This window comes from Prunus avium, chromosome 1 (genome assembly GCF_965620075.1).
Source record: "Prunus avium chromosome 1, drPruAviu1.hap1.1, whole genome shotgun sequence".
NCBI lineage: Eukaryota > Viridiplantae > Streptophyta > Magnoliopsida > Rosales > Rosaceae > Prunus > Prunus avium.
In genome coordinates this window covers 62,155,979-62,172,643 of record NC_142284.1, presented here as the reverse complement: position 1 = coordinate 62,172,643, position 16,665 = coordinate 62,155,979, and the positions used below count along the sequence as shown (strand labels likewise).

General features: G+C 37.0%; 3 protein-coding genes and 1 pseudogene across 4 annotated transcripts; 3 read left to right on the top strand and 1 right to left on the bottom strand.

Moving 5' to 3' along the window:
* The first annotated feature begins 1,519 nt into the window (after positions 1-1,519).
* On the top strand, positions 1,520-2,047 carry LOC110765738 (uncharacterized). Its single transcript, XM_021968946.1, has one exon. The coding sequence runs from the start codon at positions 1,520-1,522 to the stop codon at positions 2,045-2,047; it is 528 nt and encodes a 175-aa protein (XP_021824638.1).
* A 2,896-nt stretch (positions 2,048-4,943) lies between these two features.
* Positions 4,944-12,705, top strand: MMT (methionine S-methyltransferase). The gene is made up of 12 exons (XM_021968887.2): positions 4,944-5,367; positions 6,057-6,250; positions 6,339-6,545; positions 6,668-6,763; positions 7,010-7,198; positions 7,276-7,464; positions 7,553-7,789; positions 9,013-9,147; positions 9,575-9,895; positions 10,082-10,261; positions 10,970-11,935; positions 12,124-12,705. The coding sequence occupies exons 1-12, from the start codon at positions 5,121-5,123 to the stop codon at positions 12,448-12,450; spliced, it is 3,288 nt and encodes a 1,095-aa protein (XP_021824579.2). The 5' UTR covers positions 4,944-5,120; the 3' UTR covers positions 12,451-12,705.
* Positions 12,706-13,303: 598 nt separating this feature from the next.
* Positions 13,304-13,989, bottom strand: LOC148298147 (uncharacterized; annotated as a pseudogene).
* A 731-nt stretch (positions 13,990-14,720) lies between these two features.
* On the top strand, positions 14,721-16,636 carry LOC110765600 (uncharacterized). 2 transcript variants are annotated; one of them, XM_021968748.2, is made up of 6 exons: positions 14,721-15,056; positions 15,325-15,408; positions 15,515-15,690; positions 15,785-15,992; positions 16,100-16,159; positions 16,242-16,636. In XM_021968748.2, the coding sequence occupies exons 2-6, from the start codon at positions 15,370-15,372 to the stop codon at positions 16,410-16,412; spliced, it is 654 nt and encodes a 217-aa protein (XP_021824440.1). In that variant the 5' UTR covers positions 14,721-15,056; positions 15,325-15,369; the 3' UTR covers positions 16,413-16,636. The 2 variants fall into 2 exon arrangements, with proteins under 2 accessions (XP_021824440.1, XP_021824439.1); XM_021968747.2 differs by having other exon boundaries at positions 14,723-15,056; positions 15,329-15,408.
* Positions 16,637-16,665: the final 29 nt, after the last annotated feature.

The window sequence follows — 16,665 nt, the reverse complement described above, 5'->3', positions numbered from 1 at the left end:
ATAAAGCCTTAAGAGAAGTCTCAAATGTGAAACATTCAAAATCCAAAAAATATCCTCCATTAACTAAGAACACGTCTAATAACCATTTCAATTTTAGTTTTATTTTTTATTTTTTATTTTTTTTTCTTCTAGAGTATAGAGGAAAATGAAAGTTATAATGGGAGTGAAAATGAAATTGAAAGGGAGGATGGGAGGGAGTAGTAACAAAAGTGAAAACAAAAACTTGAAAGTGAAAACAATTTCAAATAGATTTCAGTTTTTACTTTTGTTACTCCTCCCTTCTATCTTCCCCTCTCATCTTCCCTCCCAATCTCATTTGCATTCTCATTCTCACTTCTATCCTCCCTCTTTTTCCTCTATATTCTAGCACAAAAAATAAAAAATAAAAAATAAAAACTAAAATTGAAATGGTTATCAAACGAACCCTAAATTGCTTAAAACTTAATCATTTAAATAAACACGCAAGTAGTACCATGATCTTGACTTCTTTTCTAGCGATTATGGCTTAGATAGGAACAAATTCTTCATCGTAAGATTCTAGGCCTCGACCACAAGGCCTTTAGAATGAGATGATGGTTGCATAGTATCACCAAGCTCGATAGCTCAATGGGTTCAGATAGCTCAAGAAATGCAGGCGTCTCAAGATATTTAGATGGATTGGGTGGTGCTCAAAAATTGACTTTATAAACGGTAAAAAGGAAAATCTTGTTGATATATGAAATGGATGATTAAAATAAGGAATGCCCAAGAACTCAGAATGGTTTCTAAGTTCTCTTTAACGAGAGTTACACTAATTTCTAAAGAAAAACATTAAAAACTATGAACTACATGATAAAAGGTTAAATGGTGCATATGAGTAGTCATTGGGCTTGATTTGTTTGATTAGTGATGGACCCTTATTTCATCGATCTTTCTTCACGTGAATAGTGGCAGCCATTGCAAAAACGAGGTGTGTTTCCACTCATTGCTATGGCAAATGGCAAATACTATTCACTTTTCGTTTTTATTTTTTATTTTTTTTACCTAAACAATTGATTTGGAGAAGATTTTCAGATAAGATTTTGGGTTCCCACATGTCAATATTTATTATAAAATTCATATCTCATAATTCGAATGAATTTTTCGGATAAAATTTTCGGTTGCCATGTGTCGATATTTATTAAAAAAAAACAAATCTAAAATTTCAAATAAGATTTTATGATAAGATTCTCGAGTGCCACGTGTCGATATTTATTATAAGATACAAATCTCATATTTCAGATAAGATTTTCACCCTCTAAAATTGCGCCATGTGTCATCTCTATCTTCTAAATTTTTCTATAAAACCAGAGGCTCAGCTCATACGTCACACACCAAATCTTCTCTATCCTTTCATTTCTCAGATTTTAGATTTCATACTCCACTCTCAATGTCAGACATGAGGAGATGCTTGGAGAGGCATGGTCGATAAATTAAAGAAAGAAGGCGTAGACGAGCTGAAGAAAAAAGGGTGCAGCAATAAGATGATGAACAAGTTGTCATGGCAGTAGGTATGCTCGATCTATCAAGGCAAGGCCGCCACCGTGGTTCACAAGAGGGTCGTGGCTCGAACTTGGATAGACATAGGCATTCTCGGGGTAAGAATCTTTTGGAAGATTACTTTATCCCAAATTATGTGTACTATAATGTTGATTTCCGAGGGCGATATAAAATGCAACCCCATTTGTTCAATAAAGTCATCCATGATGTTTACAATTACGATGCATACTTCATTCGGAAGTGTGATGTTGCTAGGGTTTTTAGGCTTCTTCAGGAGCAAAAGCTTACAATTGTCATACTAATGCTGGCGTATGGTGCATCTGCTGATCAGGTGGATGAGATTGCTAGGATGGGGAAGTGCAATACTTTAGAGAGCTTGGTCAGATTCTGTGATGCAATCGAAACTCTCTACACCAGAGACTATCTCCGCAAACCTACGCCTAGGGACCTCCAAAGGCTTTTACAAAAAGCCGAAGCTCGAGGTTTTCCAGACATGATTGGAAGCATCGATTGTATGCACTGGCAATAGAAGAATTGCCCAACTGCCTGGCAAAGAGATTATGGAAATAGGAAAGGGCAAAAAAGCATCATCCTCGAAGTCGTTGCTAGATTCGATATATGGGTTTGGCATGCATTCTTCGGAGTTGCCGGATCTCAAAAAGACCTGAACATGCTGGGTCAATCCCTTGTATTCAACGATGTCTTAAGAGGTGAAGCCCTGAATATCACCTATGAAATCAACAATACCGTCTTCTGGAAGGGGTATTATCTAGCAGACGGCATCTACCCGAGGTGGACCACATTTGTCAAATCAATTCTGCATCCTCGATCCGAGAAGGAAAAATTATTTTCTGCCTATCAAGAGGGTTACAGGAAAGATGTCGAAAGATGCTTTGGTATCCTCCAAGCTCGGTGGGCAATTATTAGGGGTGTTGTGCATATGTTTAATGAGGAGGTGCTGAGAAGCATTATGATGATGTGCATCATCCTCCATAACATGATTGTGGAGGATGAGTATGATTATGATGCTCCAGACGTGTTCGAACCGGATCCCATGAACACGCCCTAGACAAGAATTTATGAAAGGCCCATGGGCCCAAATGGACAACCATTGGAGCATGAACTGTTGGTCAGGGACGGTCGTTTCATGAACCGTATGATTGATCAATATATGAAGATGCAATCGCCTTATATTCATGAACGACGTCAAGTTGACTTGATGGAGCATTTATGGGCGGTGAGAGGCAATGACGGTGAATGAAGTGAAGTGAAGATGCTTTATTTTTAATTTTTCTTTGTGTTGATGTTTTATTATGCTTTGGTTGTGGTTTATTTTTAATTATGCTTTGGTTGTGGTTTTTTTTTTTTATAATTATGTTTTGTTTGATGTATGCAATGTGTTGAATAAAAATGTATTTTATTGAATGATTTCTTTATTCACTCAAAGAAAAGCAATTTAACTAATTAAGAATTACTACTAATTAAATAAAACACAAGAATTACAACTAATTTAATACAAAACAAGCAATACAATTAAATAAAAGGCAAGCAAACTAACTTAATGGTTTTGATAATTTAACCAATCGGCGTTGCTAGGTCCATCGTCACGGAAAAGTCTTCTTCTCATAACATCCCTTTGTTCTAACTTCCAAAATTGTTTTGTTTTAGGAGACATATGGCTTGTATCCATGGCCATGGTTTCCCGATCCTTCTTCTCAATGTCTTGTTTGCGTATATACTCCTTTTCTCTTGCATATTATTCATTCATTGTCTTCGCGTCCGCATCTTTTTTGATGTCTAACTCAATTCTCATGGTGCCGTTCCTTGTAATTTGCTCCAAAATTTTTGCAGTATCATTGCTGGAAGTACTCCATCTCTTCGTCTTCACCGCTTTTTGACCAATAAGCCTCGGCTCCTTTTGGATTGGTGAGTCTTGACTCATCGGGGAATCCAAATGTGAATCTAATGCCGTTGAATCATGGAGTGGCGTCTTGTTCAACACAACGGTCGGACCTGTGGGAATAATTTTGAATCGTTTGCAATTTTTCACCACCTCCCAACATTGTTGATGGTTGAAAGATTTTTTGCCTTTCCCAATGGCACCGAACCACATTTGTGTTTGCGAAATCTATTAAAAAAAAATATAGGAAATGCAAGACACAATAAAAAAAATATTGAACATGCAAGAAATATTTAAAAAATATTAGAAATGCAAGTAACATTACAAAAATATTGGAAATGCAAGAAACATTAAAAAAAAATTGGAAATGCAAGAAACATTAAAAAAAAAATTAAGACATTAAAATTAATAAAATGGAAATTACAAATAATTTACCTCATTGCTAAGATTTTCCCCGCTTCAATGGTTGTCCCTCATTTTTGCCAACGCATCTCTTCATTTCCGCAACTATTTGTTCAAAAATTTCCACCTTCTAGACAAGGCCATTTTCGTACGAGTTGAACTCGATCTTTCACAAATTTCGGCATGAATTGTTCTCCACATATGAGAGAATTTCATCTCATTGCCCGTGATCAGACAATGACCAATTTGGACCCAACACTCGCACAACAGAACATCTTCCATGGTTGTCCACGTCCCTCCGGCTTTGAGAATTTTTTATAGAAAGAGAAGAAAATGTATGAGGATTTGGTGTTGAAAGTGAAGAATATTGGTAGGTATTTATAAAATAAAAAAAAAAAAAAAAATCCAGAATTTTTTGGTTATTTTAAAATAATTTTTCAAATTTTTTTCAAAATTTTAATGCAAAAAAAAAAAGGCAGCCATTGAATTGGAGGAGAAAACTGGATCGAAGATCCTAGAGGCTGCCACGTGGCTTATAGCCGTTAGTGGAAAAGAAGGGCTGACGCTAGCGCACGAAATTTAAACTTTTTTTATTGTTGGGGCTTGAAATGCACGCACCAACGGTAAAAAAATTTAACCATGTGTGCTGACATTAGGCTGGTGTCAATCATGAAGTCAGCTCGCCCTTGAGCTGGAGCACATGCTCGTTCTGCGTTTAGGCCAGCCCGATTTCGTGGGACCCGCAGCTTGCCCGGGCAAGCTTGGCCCGCTGGAAGCTGTCGCCTGGCCTTGGGCCCTGTCCTGCCCTGATTCTGATTGGAGGCAATGGCTGGAAGTGCTCTAAGCGAAAGGATCTAGGCCCAAACATGTATTTTTCATTTCTTCTTATTTTTATGTGAATTCACTCTGAAGAATATCTGTATAAATAATTATTAGAAGTGAAAAAATAAGCCAATTAGCGCGCGATAGCGTGCTAGGAGGACGAGGACTAGCAGTTGATTGATATATTAATTCTCTTAATTTATTTTTGACGTGTAAGAAAAAGGAAAAGAGAATATCTTGGTCAAAGTCTAACCAAAATATTAATATTAATATTAATAGGCCATGACGAAAAACCGGGAACAACCTTCACCGGCGTTCTACTTTGCTTTGGCAGCTTTTTTCCTTAAGAATAAACAATCAAATCCCACTCACTCCATCCCCTATATATACAAACACATTATCTATCTCACTCTCTATCTTCGTTCTTCTACCTACAGAAACCTCGCGACAGGCAGGAAGCAGGAACAAGAGAGTGGTAATGGCGAAGAACGACGTGCCGTTAGGATCGGTGGACGACTTCCTGAAGCGGTGTCAGCAGTCGGGCGATGCCGCATACGGCGCCTTGAGATCAGTACTGGAGCGTCTCGAGGATCCCAAGACCCGAACTCAAGCTCGGATCTTCCTCACGGACCTCCAGAATCGCTTCCCCTCCAAGGAAGCCTGCGATCAATGCTTCCGGACCTACCATTTTCAGATTGAAGACATCTTCTTCGATCAGTATGAAGGTAACATGCACACACTCTCTCTCTCTCTCTCCCATTCAAATTTCTTTTTTTTCTTTGCTGTATCGTCGCCTGTTTGGTTGCTGAGAAAATGGAGGGAATGAAAATGGAAGAAATGGAATATTTAATCCTTTGAATCCAATTATCTAAATTACTACAATTGTTTCATTTGTTGTCTGTCACTGTCTTTTACTTTGGGTGCGTGTATCAATTTGTGGGCTTTTTGGATTCTTTTTTGCTTTTACTCGTCGTTTTCTCATTTACCAATCCTATTCCTTGATTGGTTCTTTTCTGAACAAACTGGGAAACCAAGTCACTTTTTTCCTTCTCCACTGACTCATTTTCACTCAGTTAACTACAAATTTTCTATTTCTAGATGTAGGATAACCAAACAATTTATAATGTCATACGCACATATCTTTAAAGATTTGTCTTTCTGAATCTTATTGAGTTATAAGATGACCTTAAGATAGAATAGAACAGGAAAGTTCTGAACAATTAAAATTCTTGTATATGATGAGGATAGTGCTTTTGTATGGACATGTTTTTTTTTAATAAAATATTTATTGTGGTTGTTGAATATATTTATCTGAAATCATGGTTGGATTTAATACTTCATGTATTATGCAATCATCAATGGCTACACAAATATCTGCTTACCATGCTTGTCAAATGTTATTGGGCTACTGCAGGTTACCAGGGTAGGAAGAAATTGACAATGATGGTTATCCCTAGTATTTTTGTTCCAGAAGACTGGTCCTTTACTTTTTTTGAAGGACTAAATAGACATTCAGATTCTATCTTCAAGGACAAGACAGTTGCTGAGCTTGGTTGTGGAAATGGTTGGATATCCATTGCCATTGCTGAGAAGTGGCTGCCGTCGAAGGTAATTTTGTGTTTGTTTGTCTTACTTTACCACGTATATCCTTTGCCTTTTCGGCTTCTCTTACTGATGAAGAAACTACCTTTTTCAGGTGTACGGCCTTGATATCAATCCTAGAGCAGTAAAGATGTCATGGATAAACTTGTACTTAAATGCTTTGGATGAAAAAGGTCAACCCATCTATGATGCTGAGAAGAAAACTTTGCTGGACAGGGTAGAGTTTCATGAATCAGATCTGCTATCTTATTGTAGAGCTAATGATATTCAACTAGAACGAATTGTTGGATGCATACCTCAGGTACTGTCAACAATTACAATTTAAAGGTGATAAAGCCAGTTTGTCAAATGGCATTTTTGAAGGTTCATATCAGGTGGATCATTATTTTGACTAATTCTTTTTCCTTGTTTGTGCTCTTGCAGATTCTTAACCCAAATCCAGATGCTATGTCTAAAATGATTACAGAGAATGCAAGTGAGGAATTTCTACATTCATTGAGCAATTATTGTGCGCTTCAGGTTTGGACAGATCCTTGATAATGTATTCTGCATTGTATCTTAGGAGGCATCCGGTGCTACATAAATATCATCACAATTCTATTATTTGCTTTAGTTACACATGGAAATTGATTGCTAATTATATGTACTTTGGCTTTCGACAACTGATCAACTGTGTCAATTGATAAGCTAGTTCTTCCAATTTCCATTCATTGTTAGAAACCATAACATAAAGTTTTCTTATGAAAAACTTTCTACATTATGTAGGGTTTTCTTGAGGATCAGTTTGGCTTAGGTCTAATTGCTCGGGCAGTGGAGGAAGGAATAGATGTCATTAAACCGATGGGGATAATGATCTTCAACATGGGGGGTCGTCCAGGACAAGCTGTTTGTAAGCGCTTGTTTGAACGCCGTGGTTTCCATGTTAACAAGCTTTGGCAGACTAAAATTCTCCAGGCAAGTATACCCCTAATTATAGAAAAAAGAAATTTCTTCTTCAAAGTTGCGCTTCTCTTGAAATTTCATTGTTACAGGCTGCAGACACAGATATCTCAGCCTTAGTTGAAATTGAAAAGAACAGTCCACATCGTTTTGAGTTCTTCATGGGACTTTCTGGAGATCAGCCTATTTGTGCTCGGACAGCATGGGCCTATGGAAATGCTGGTGGCCGAATCTCTCATGCTTTATCGGTTTACAGCTGTCAACTTCGCCAACCAAATCAGGTGCACTTCATTTATCCTTACAAAGTTAATGTTCATTGTACTTAAAGATAGGGAAATTAAAAGGATACTGAATTGAATAAACTGACAGGTCAAGACAATTTTTGAGTTTCTTAACAATGGCTTCCATGAGATCAGCAGTTCTTTGGATTTATCATTTGAAGATGATGCTGTGGCTGATGAGAAGATTCCCTTCCTAGCTTATCTTGCCAGTGTTCTGAAAGGGAGTTCTTTTGGCACATATGAGCCACCAGCTGGAAGCAAACATTTTCGTAATCTCATTGCTGGATTTATGAAAACATATCACCGCATTCCACTCAAAGCTGATGTAAGAAGACATCAACTATACTGATTATGTGTTCATGCTTTTGCATCAAACCTTTTCCCTTTTCTGCCTCAAATGAATTATTATTAGTAACTCTTGTGTAGAACATGTCTTTCTTTTTCCTAGATGCAAGTGATTTTGCTCCGTTCAAGTTATCTTACTAAGTCACATTTACTCAATAGAAAGATCTCACATAAACTTGCTTGGGTCATCACCATCCCAAAAAAGAGAAAATAAAATGAAGAATGCCGTTGAATATAGAGATTTTGCAGGTGACAAATAGATCCCAACTTGAAAATTAGCATGAATATACCTCTAGGAATTTCTAAACTGATGTCTCTGGCTATTTTTGTGGTGTAAAGACCTAAATATTTGGGATCTATGATTACACTTTCAACAAAACTTTGTTCTATTCTATCCATCCCACGGATTATGTGATGTTCTAATTTTAAATTTAGATTGTAAGTCATTAGTAGGCTTGTCAAGCAGAAGAAAAAGAAAAAAGATGAGAAGCTGGTAGGAAATAACTTCCTTGTCTACTCTCATTGTCCCTGTTATTTATATACATACGTACAGACAACTATAATTATAGGGGATTAAAGACCAAGAAAGAGAGAGTTTACTAGTTTAGCTTTGTAGGTATCAAGATATCTTCAACCAATGTCTTATTGCTTTTGAAATCATGGTTCAAAATAGGCAATAAATTCATTGTCTTGCTTTTAGCATTATATAAAAATATCTTAGAATTCTCTCTCTCTCTCTCTCTCTCTCTCTCTCTCTCTCTCTCTCTCTCTCTCTCTCTCTCTCTCTCTCTCTCTCTCTCTCATGTCTTGGTACTTTATTTCTCGGTTCCATTTGATATGCTATGTGCTATAATAAACAGATAGTTTCAGTAATATATATTCCCTGTAGAATTTTTTTTTCCTTTTAATTATGTTAGTTATTGTATGACACATAATAGATTTGCTGTGATTTGTTTTTTGAATTATATGGTGGTCCGTCCTTGCTTACAAAGTGACACAGCCAAGAGTGATGTTGAAATATACTTCTTTCAAAGGCTAAGTTTTGTAGCAAAATAAAAGAATAAACTTAGAACTAAAATCATGGAAACCTAAAGATTTTTTTATATTTGTAAGTGTAACCCTGCAGAACTTCATGTTTACGCTTTTCCTGTTCTGTAGTGTGAGCCGCATTTCTGACTTGTTTTCTCTCATTTGTTGTACAAGAATGTGGTTGTTTTTCCTTCAAGAGCTGTGGCGATAGAAAATGCTCTTCGGCTGTTCTCACCTCGTCTTGCAATTGTTGATGAACATCTGACCCGCCACCTTCCAAGGAATTGGTTAACGTCGTTAGCAATTGAGGTGTGGTATTTGCAATGTTGCAGTACTTTCATTTTAATTTGTTATTTATTACTTTTGTGGGTCAATGTATTATCAACCCGAAAGTCGGCCCTTGCAACCTTACCATAAGCATTAGTGCGAATTTCAAAGTCTTTATTAGATACTCACAGCCCTGGTAATATTATGATGATTACAGTTTAGTGGAATAATTAAAATATTCTTGGATCAACACTGAGAAGTTGTAGATCTCACTCATATGGTATTCTGAGATCAAATATGCTTAACAAGAGGATGTAGAAACCAAAAAAAAGGCCCAAATTTATATTTAATTTTCAATAAAAGTTTCAAAAAGTCTTCTATCTATAGGTAATGGGTTCCCTAGTACCATTTAGAATTTTCTTTGGGTAGTTGGGGCATCTTTTGTAACTACATTTGTTTCTCAATTTAGGGTGCAGGAACTGATAATCCTTCAGAGGATTCACTTACAGTTATTGAAGCACCTCGCCAGTCTGATTTAATGATAGAGCTGATAAGGAAGTTGAAGCCACAGGTGGTGGTTACTGGGATTGCCGAATATGAGGCTGTTACTAGTTCAGCCTTTGTGCATCTTTTAGATGTTACGAGAGAAATTGGATCTCGTTTGTTCCTGGACATATCTGATCAATTTGAGCTGTCCAGCCTTCCAGGTTCCAATGGAGTCCTCAAATATATTGGAGGAACTACTCTGCCGTCACATGCAGCAATTATATGTGGCCTAGTAAAAAATAAGGTATTGTTTCTTTTTATATGAACTCTGAAATTCCCCAGCTTAACCTGGCTATCTCAGGAGGAGGCTTTTATATAATTTAATTCAAAGCCATAACGTTGAGATTCTTTCGTATAAATTTATTGTTTAGGTTTTTTTTTTTTTAAATGCAAAATCTTCTCATGAATAGTAGCCGAACAATCTTTCCAGGTTTATTCAGATCTAGAAGTAGCTTTTGTAATTTCAGAAGAGGAAGCCATCTTCAAGGCCTTGTCGAAGACCGTTGAACTACTAGAAGGGAATACAGCACCAATTAGTCAATGTTATTATGGTTGTCTTTTTCATGAACTTTTAGCTTTTCAGCTTGCTGACAGACACCCACCTGCACAGGTATGTCAGTTCCTTTTTATTAAGGGGTTTATTTCCACTTAAGTATTTAACATCTAAGAAATAACAAATGTACCAAGTATGTTTTGGTCAACGTATAGAGTCTTCCTTTTGATAACTTTCTCAAAGACATTCTAAGATGTTATTCTGGTTGGATGAAAATTGCACTTTTTATCTTCCATCTTCTGTTTTCTGCTGAAGATAGTCTGTCTTCTGTTTATGATATTAGGAAGGGGATAAATAACATTCAATGTGGTTTTGCACCTTAAGTCTATGTTGCATTTAAATTGCTTGGCATGGTAAATCTCTCTGTGAAGTGTAAACGTGGTCTGCATATAATGCTTGATTTGTGACAAGAAAATCTGAAGAATGTTATGTGTACCTTGTGTCATAATTTGGAACAGAGTAGTTATGAGTTATGGAAGTCTGGGGTCTACCTCGTGTTTAGCCAGGAAGTTTCAGAAAAGATGCAATATTCACACGAGAAGATTATCATGACAATCTTTTCTCTCTTTATCCCTCTTTTGTATGTTTAGTTTTGTCACTAATCTATTTGATGTCAATTATACTTTCTACTATGCCAAAAATTCCAGTGGTTTGTTACTTGCTAATTGCTTTGCGAAATTTATTGAATTCTTCAATAAATCTTCCTTTTTCCTATTCATGGAGACAAGTTTGCTTATCCAATTGGTTTTCATATATGTTCTTCAGAGGGAAACTGCATCAACTAAATCAGCAGAGATGATCGGGTTTGCTAGTTCAGCAATCTCAGTCCTCAATAATGCAGAGTTGTCAATTAGTGAGGCAGGGAACTCTTCCCTGATTCACATGGATGTTGATCAAAGCTTCTTACGTGTACCATCACCTGTCAAGGCTGCTATTTTTGAAAGTTTTGCTCGACAGAATATAGCCGAGTCAGAAATAGATGTCACCACTAGCATCAAGCAATTCATCAAGAGTACTTATGGTTATCCAGTTGATAGCAGCACCGAATTTATATATGCTGACAGCTCGCTAGCTCTGTTTAACAAGCTGGTTGTTTGCTGCATTCAAGAAGGGGGTACATTGTGTTTTCCTGCTGGCTCGAATGGGAACTATGTTTCTGCTGCCAAATTTTTGAAAGCAAATATTGTAACTATACCTACTAAGCCTGCAGATGGCTTTAAACTGACAGATATGTTGCTTTCTGGAGAACTAGAGACTGTGAATAAGCCATGGGTATACATTTCTGGACCAACAATTAACCCAACTGGTTTGATATACAGCAACAAAGAGATTGAAAGTTTGCTGTCTATTTGTGCCAAAGTTGGAGCTAGAGTTGTGATTGATACTTCATTCTCGGGCTTGGAATTTGACTTTGAGGGTTGGGGCGGTTGGAATCTGGTGGATAGTTTGTCAAAGCTAAATTCTAGCAACCCATCCTTCTGTGTCTCTCTGCTTGGGGAATTGTCCTTGAAGATGTTGAGTGGGGCGCTCAAATTCGGGTTCCTTGTTTTGAACCAGTCTGTTTTGGTGGAGACATTTTATAGCTTTCCAGGATTAAGCAAACCTCATAACACGGTCAAATATGCTATTAAGAAGCTGCTGAGTCTGAGAGAGCAGAAACCCGGAGATCTGTGGGATGCTATTGCAGAACATATAAAAAATTTGAAGAGTAGATCCAAGCGCCTGAAAGAGGTGAACTCGCTCTCTCTCTCTCTCTCTCTCTCTCTCACACGCACACACATTCATTTCTCACTCATCAATGATTCGATTACTTATCTCTACGTCCTTGAGTGGCTCCTTAGGTGCTTAATTTATAGTAATGTTTTCCCCTGCACTTTCTCATTTTAATTTTCATAATCATCCTACTTCTGTTCTGATAGACGCTGGAGAAGTGTGGTTGGGATGTGCTTGAACCCTGTGGTGGTGTTTCCATGGTGGCCAAGCCCTCATCTTATTTGAACAAGAGTGTTAAATTCAAGAAATCGCCTAATGATGGAGGCAGCACTCAAAAGGAAACGATGTCTGAAGTTAAGCTTGATGACTCAAACATCAGGGAAGTCATTCACAAGGCTACTGGCTTATGCATCAACAGTGGTTCCTGGACTGGAATTCCTGGCTACTGTCGGTTCACCATTGCTCTCGAAGAAAGTGAATTTGAGCGCGCATTGGATTGCATTGTTAAATTTAGGGACACCATCAAGAACTGATTTTTTTTTAAGAAAAAAAATTATTATTGCTTGAGCTATTGTGGCACAAGCCAATCCCACCATCTGTTTCTACCACACTCAAAGTAGGGCTTCTATAATGTGTTTTTGCCCTTTTCCATACACAATGTACCAAGTCATTTATTTGAGTGTGAGCTGATGATGTGTTCTATAATTCCATAACCTTCTTCCTTTGTGAAACAATCCCAATCAATACCGTAATAAATTTGTGTATTTCACTTAGTATTTCTGATTTCAGTTTACTTGCGTTAATCTTAACCTCATTCAATCACATCACAGCCCTGGTAATATTATGATGATTACATTTCAGTTGAATAATTAAAAGGTTCTTGGCTCATCTCACTCATATGGTATTCTGAGATTATTCACACATTCATGCTACATGTCTGAGCTTGCATTTCTCCATTAAGTTGTTGGAATTTCTTTCTCGTTAGACAACACAATTTTGGGAACAATATCTTAATAGCAAAAACCCAAAATGTATCGACATAATTAATCAAAAATACCATGTCCTTAACAATTACAGTTCCAGTTTACATTCTTCTAAAACTTTGAGACAAGTCCACTCAAACCTTGACTTCTAATACTTATAATTATAAATATATATAGAACAGCTCCATTAAAAAATATTCAACATTCTCCTTTAATAATCGGAGAATTGCAAAGCAAACTAAATCCCTTAACAACTCCCAAATATTGGAGAAGAAGAGAAAAACCAAATTCATAGCCCACATTTTATATGCAGTGGGCATCACACACATAATATATGTATAGCATTAGTTAGAAATTTAAACGCCAAGCCTAAATCCCATGGCATTTTAATTTCATTAGCTCATCACATGATGGTGCATTGGGTGTCCGGATTATAAAACGGGTGAATTTCCCTCAGCGGTGGTGGCTGTGGAAAACTCAGCGGTGGTGCTTTCGGTTCATAGTAATTAGGATACTACTGCTGATGATGGTAGGGATCTGTTGTTGCATGGTAGGAACCTGTTCCATTGGGATTATAATATCCATAATCATGATTATTATTAAAACTCTGCCCATAACCATGTCCATTTCTGTAATTAGCAATAGCAACAGGCTTTGCCGTAATAGAACTGATGCTTATATCCTGAGTCATCCCTAAGTAGCTCTGCATGCTTCCCTGATTGAGCTAATAACTTCATAAGGGTGTCCGGATCGATTGTCCCAGAAACATGTGCAATCCCGGCTTCTGCAACAATGGTGTAAGACACCCCTTATAATCAAATCAGACTTAATTAATTTGGTGATTAAGATTAATTAAAATAAAATCAATTGTGCAGATCATGAATTCAAGCAATGCAACAGAACCTGTGGAATTGATTCAAGGAATAAATATATAATAATCTATGTATATATATATATATACACGTACGTACCCTTGATTTTGCTCAAAACTTTGGTCATGGTCTTGTGCCATCCAGAGGAACTGGTATCCAATTTCAACTCACAACACTGCAAAAACAATAATCCAAAAATGAAATATAAGCACCCCATTTTGCCAAAATCAATCAAGAAAATGAAATATAACATGGAAATTAAAAAGAGGAAGATAAATTAAGGGGCTTGTAAGAAAATTATATATCTTTCAAACGTATAGCCGCCCGGCTGTACTCTGTAGATAGAATTTTCAACAGTATAGCCGATCGGCCATACTCAGTAAATATAAATTTTCAAACGTATCGCCTCGCGGCTATACTCTGCAGATAGAATTTTCAAACGTATAGCCGAGCGGCTATATTCTGTAGATAGGATTTTTCAACAGTATAGCCGCGCGGCTATAGCCTGTAAATAGAAATTTTCAAAAGTATAGCCGCCCGGCTATACTCTGCAAACAGAAACCGGTATCGCCGCGCGGCTATATTATGCAGATAGAATTTTCGAAAGTATAGCCGCTCGGCTATACGCTGTAAATAGAAATTTTCAAACGTATAGCCGCGGCTATACTCTGTAAATACAAACCATTCGGCTATACTCCGTAGATAAAATTTTTCAAAGGGATAGCCGCGTGGCCATACTCTGTAAACATAAAATATTTTGATCGAAGCGTCGAAGTAGTACAGTTTTTTGGTCGAAGTATTTTCAAAAAAATGCTTTAACCACAAAGTCGAACTATTACATAGTACAACACAAACAATTTCATATTGATATTATTAGTGGCTTTTGTTAGATCATATAATATTGTTAGCTATAAAAGGAAGTTAAAACATTGAGAGATTTCAGTACGAAAATGAAGCATTTGATTTAGTAAAATAGGCAACTTGAAGTTAAAATAGTAAACGCCTTTTTCTTTTATAGTCTGAAAAAGATTTCATGAATTTTGATTGTAAAATAGGCAACTTGAAACAAAATTGCTTCTATATTTTTTCTCATTCAATTTCTTTCAGTATAATAATGTATATATAAAGTAAAAGACAGAGAATGATAAAACATTTATATATAAAAAACCAATAATACCTTGTAAGTTGGATCCGATCCGATCCCAAATCCCCTAAACCAGTGTTTGAATGTCAGGGATTGTGAAATCACCCACGGCTTTCGCACAGTGAAGACGTCAATTCTCGGTTAGTTTCGTTTTTAATTGTTGTTTTTCTTGTTTTTCTTGTTTGTGGCTTGGGTTTGATTTATTTGGGATTTGGGTGTATTGGATTTATTTTGGGTGATTGATTGATGCTTGTTTGTTTCAATTCGAAAAATGGTATTTGTTTCGATATGGTTTTGCTCTATCCATACATAATCTGAGGATCGATCATGCAGTAGTGCATGTATGTATGAGTTTTCTTGCCCTTTAATCCATATCTGATCGATAATGGCATAATAAACTACTGCAAGCCAGTTCAAACAAGACCAGCCAACACAAACTCTCTGGAGTTTCCGATGGCAGCAAACATGAGAAATCGAAGAGCAAGAACTACGGTATGAATTTTATTTTGTCACTTCCTTCTTCTTTCATCCCCTCACCTCACCTCTCCTCTCTTCTTTTTCTCTCTTTGATGTTCTCCTCATTGTCTCTCACGATCAGGTGGACCGACTCCCTGCGGTTGACAACCTCGACCTCCAAATACAAGACATAGCTACTAGATTTAAGGAATTCTCAGAATCAGTTAAGGCAGCGCTCTCAATTGAACAAGTACGTGAATTCTTGGAAGCTAATGACCAAGATTTGTCTGGCTCTGACGATGCACTTCTCCGAAGATGGTAAATATATTATGGCCTCAGAACCTTCAAATTTGTAGGCGCAATATGATGAAAGAACTAATTTTGTTTGTGCCTTGTAAATTGTTTGTGGCAGCCAAGACATGCTGTTTTATGGGCTATTGGAGAAATGCCCAGTTTGCCAGGGGAATAGTTTGGAGTTCACTGGATGTTATTGTGCTTGTGGCACCTGCATTTACCGCTCCAAGTATCCACCAAGGAAACGAGGGGCCATCAAGTACCCTATTAGCATCGTCAAGCAAATCAACCCTCGTTTCAACCCGGATTGGGACCCTCCTTATGTGGTGAATATAATTCATATCTCATCCACCCATCCCTTATTCTTCACATTTGTTTATACGATCAAATTATGAGCTTCCAAGGTTATAACTTTGTGCGTGTTTTGGTGCAGGAAGGTCAAGGGTTCATCGCTCGTTTTTGGTCAAATGTTTTACGACCATACAATCCAAGGGTATAACATTGCCTATTATTTTTATGTTGGTTTAGACAAAAATAATAATAATAATCATAACTTGTATGTTGGTTCATCACAGGCGGCGGACAGAGTGGAAATAACACTAAATATATATCAAGATGGCATGGAGATCAATGGCCGGAGGATGAACAAGATAACTTTTTGGATCTATGTATGCGTGGGGGTTTTTATGGTGACCTGTTTCTTTATCTTTTTTGTCAAACTTTGGTCCAACCTGTACATAGAATGAAGATCCCAAAACCCTTCTGGGATTGAATACATAGGCGCTTTTTTGTTGTTCCTGGATTGCTCCAATATGCTCCAATATTTTGATGGAAATTAAACTCGGGAATTTGATGCCTCAATTTCCACGATTTTTTCCGCTTGTCATTTAATAAATTTCGTGCTTAAGTTGCCAAACAATGGAATTGTCAATTTCTCCTCTTAAATTCCTGACTTTTAGTTAAATTCCGAGTTATTTTCCTTCATCCAAACGAACCACA

What these genes read in the sequence shown, in the direction of transcription:
- LOC110765600 (XM_021968748.2), top strand. Translation starts at nt 15,370, where the DNA reads ATGGCAGCAAACATGAGAAATCGAAGAGCAAGAACTACG. An exon ending in ATTGGGACCCTCCTTATGTG is followed by an intron (nt 15,993 to 16,099) that starts GTGAATATAATT and finishes GTTTTGGTGCAG; the next exon opens with GAAGGTCAAGGGTTCATCGC. An exon ending in TACGACCATACAATCCAAGG is followed by an intron (nt 16,160 to 16,241) that starts GTATAACATTGC and finishes GGTTCATCACAG; the next exon opens with GCGGCGGACAGAGTGGAAAT.
- MMT (XM_021968887.2), top strand. Translation starts at nt 5,121, where the DNA reads ATGGCGAAGAACGACGTGCCGTTAGGATCGGTGGACGACTTCCTGAAG. An exon ending in GCATTCCACTCAAAGCTGAT is followed by an intron (nt 7,790 to 9,012) that starts GTAAGAAGACAT and finishes TTGTTGTACAAG; the next exon opens with AATGTGGTTGTTTTTCCTTC. An exon ending in GATCCAAGCGCCTGAAAGAG is followed by an intron (nt 11,936 to 12,123) that starts GTGAACTCGCTC and finishes CTGTTCTGATAG; the next exon opens with ACGCTGGAGAAGTGTGGTTG.
- LOC110765738 (XM_021968946.1), top strand. Translation starts at nt 1,520, where the DNA reads ATGGCAGTAGGTATGCTCGATCTATCAAGGCAAGGCCGCCACCGTGGT.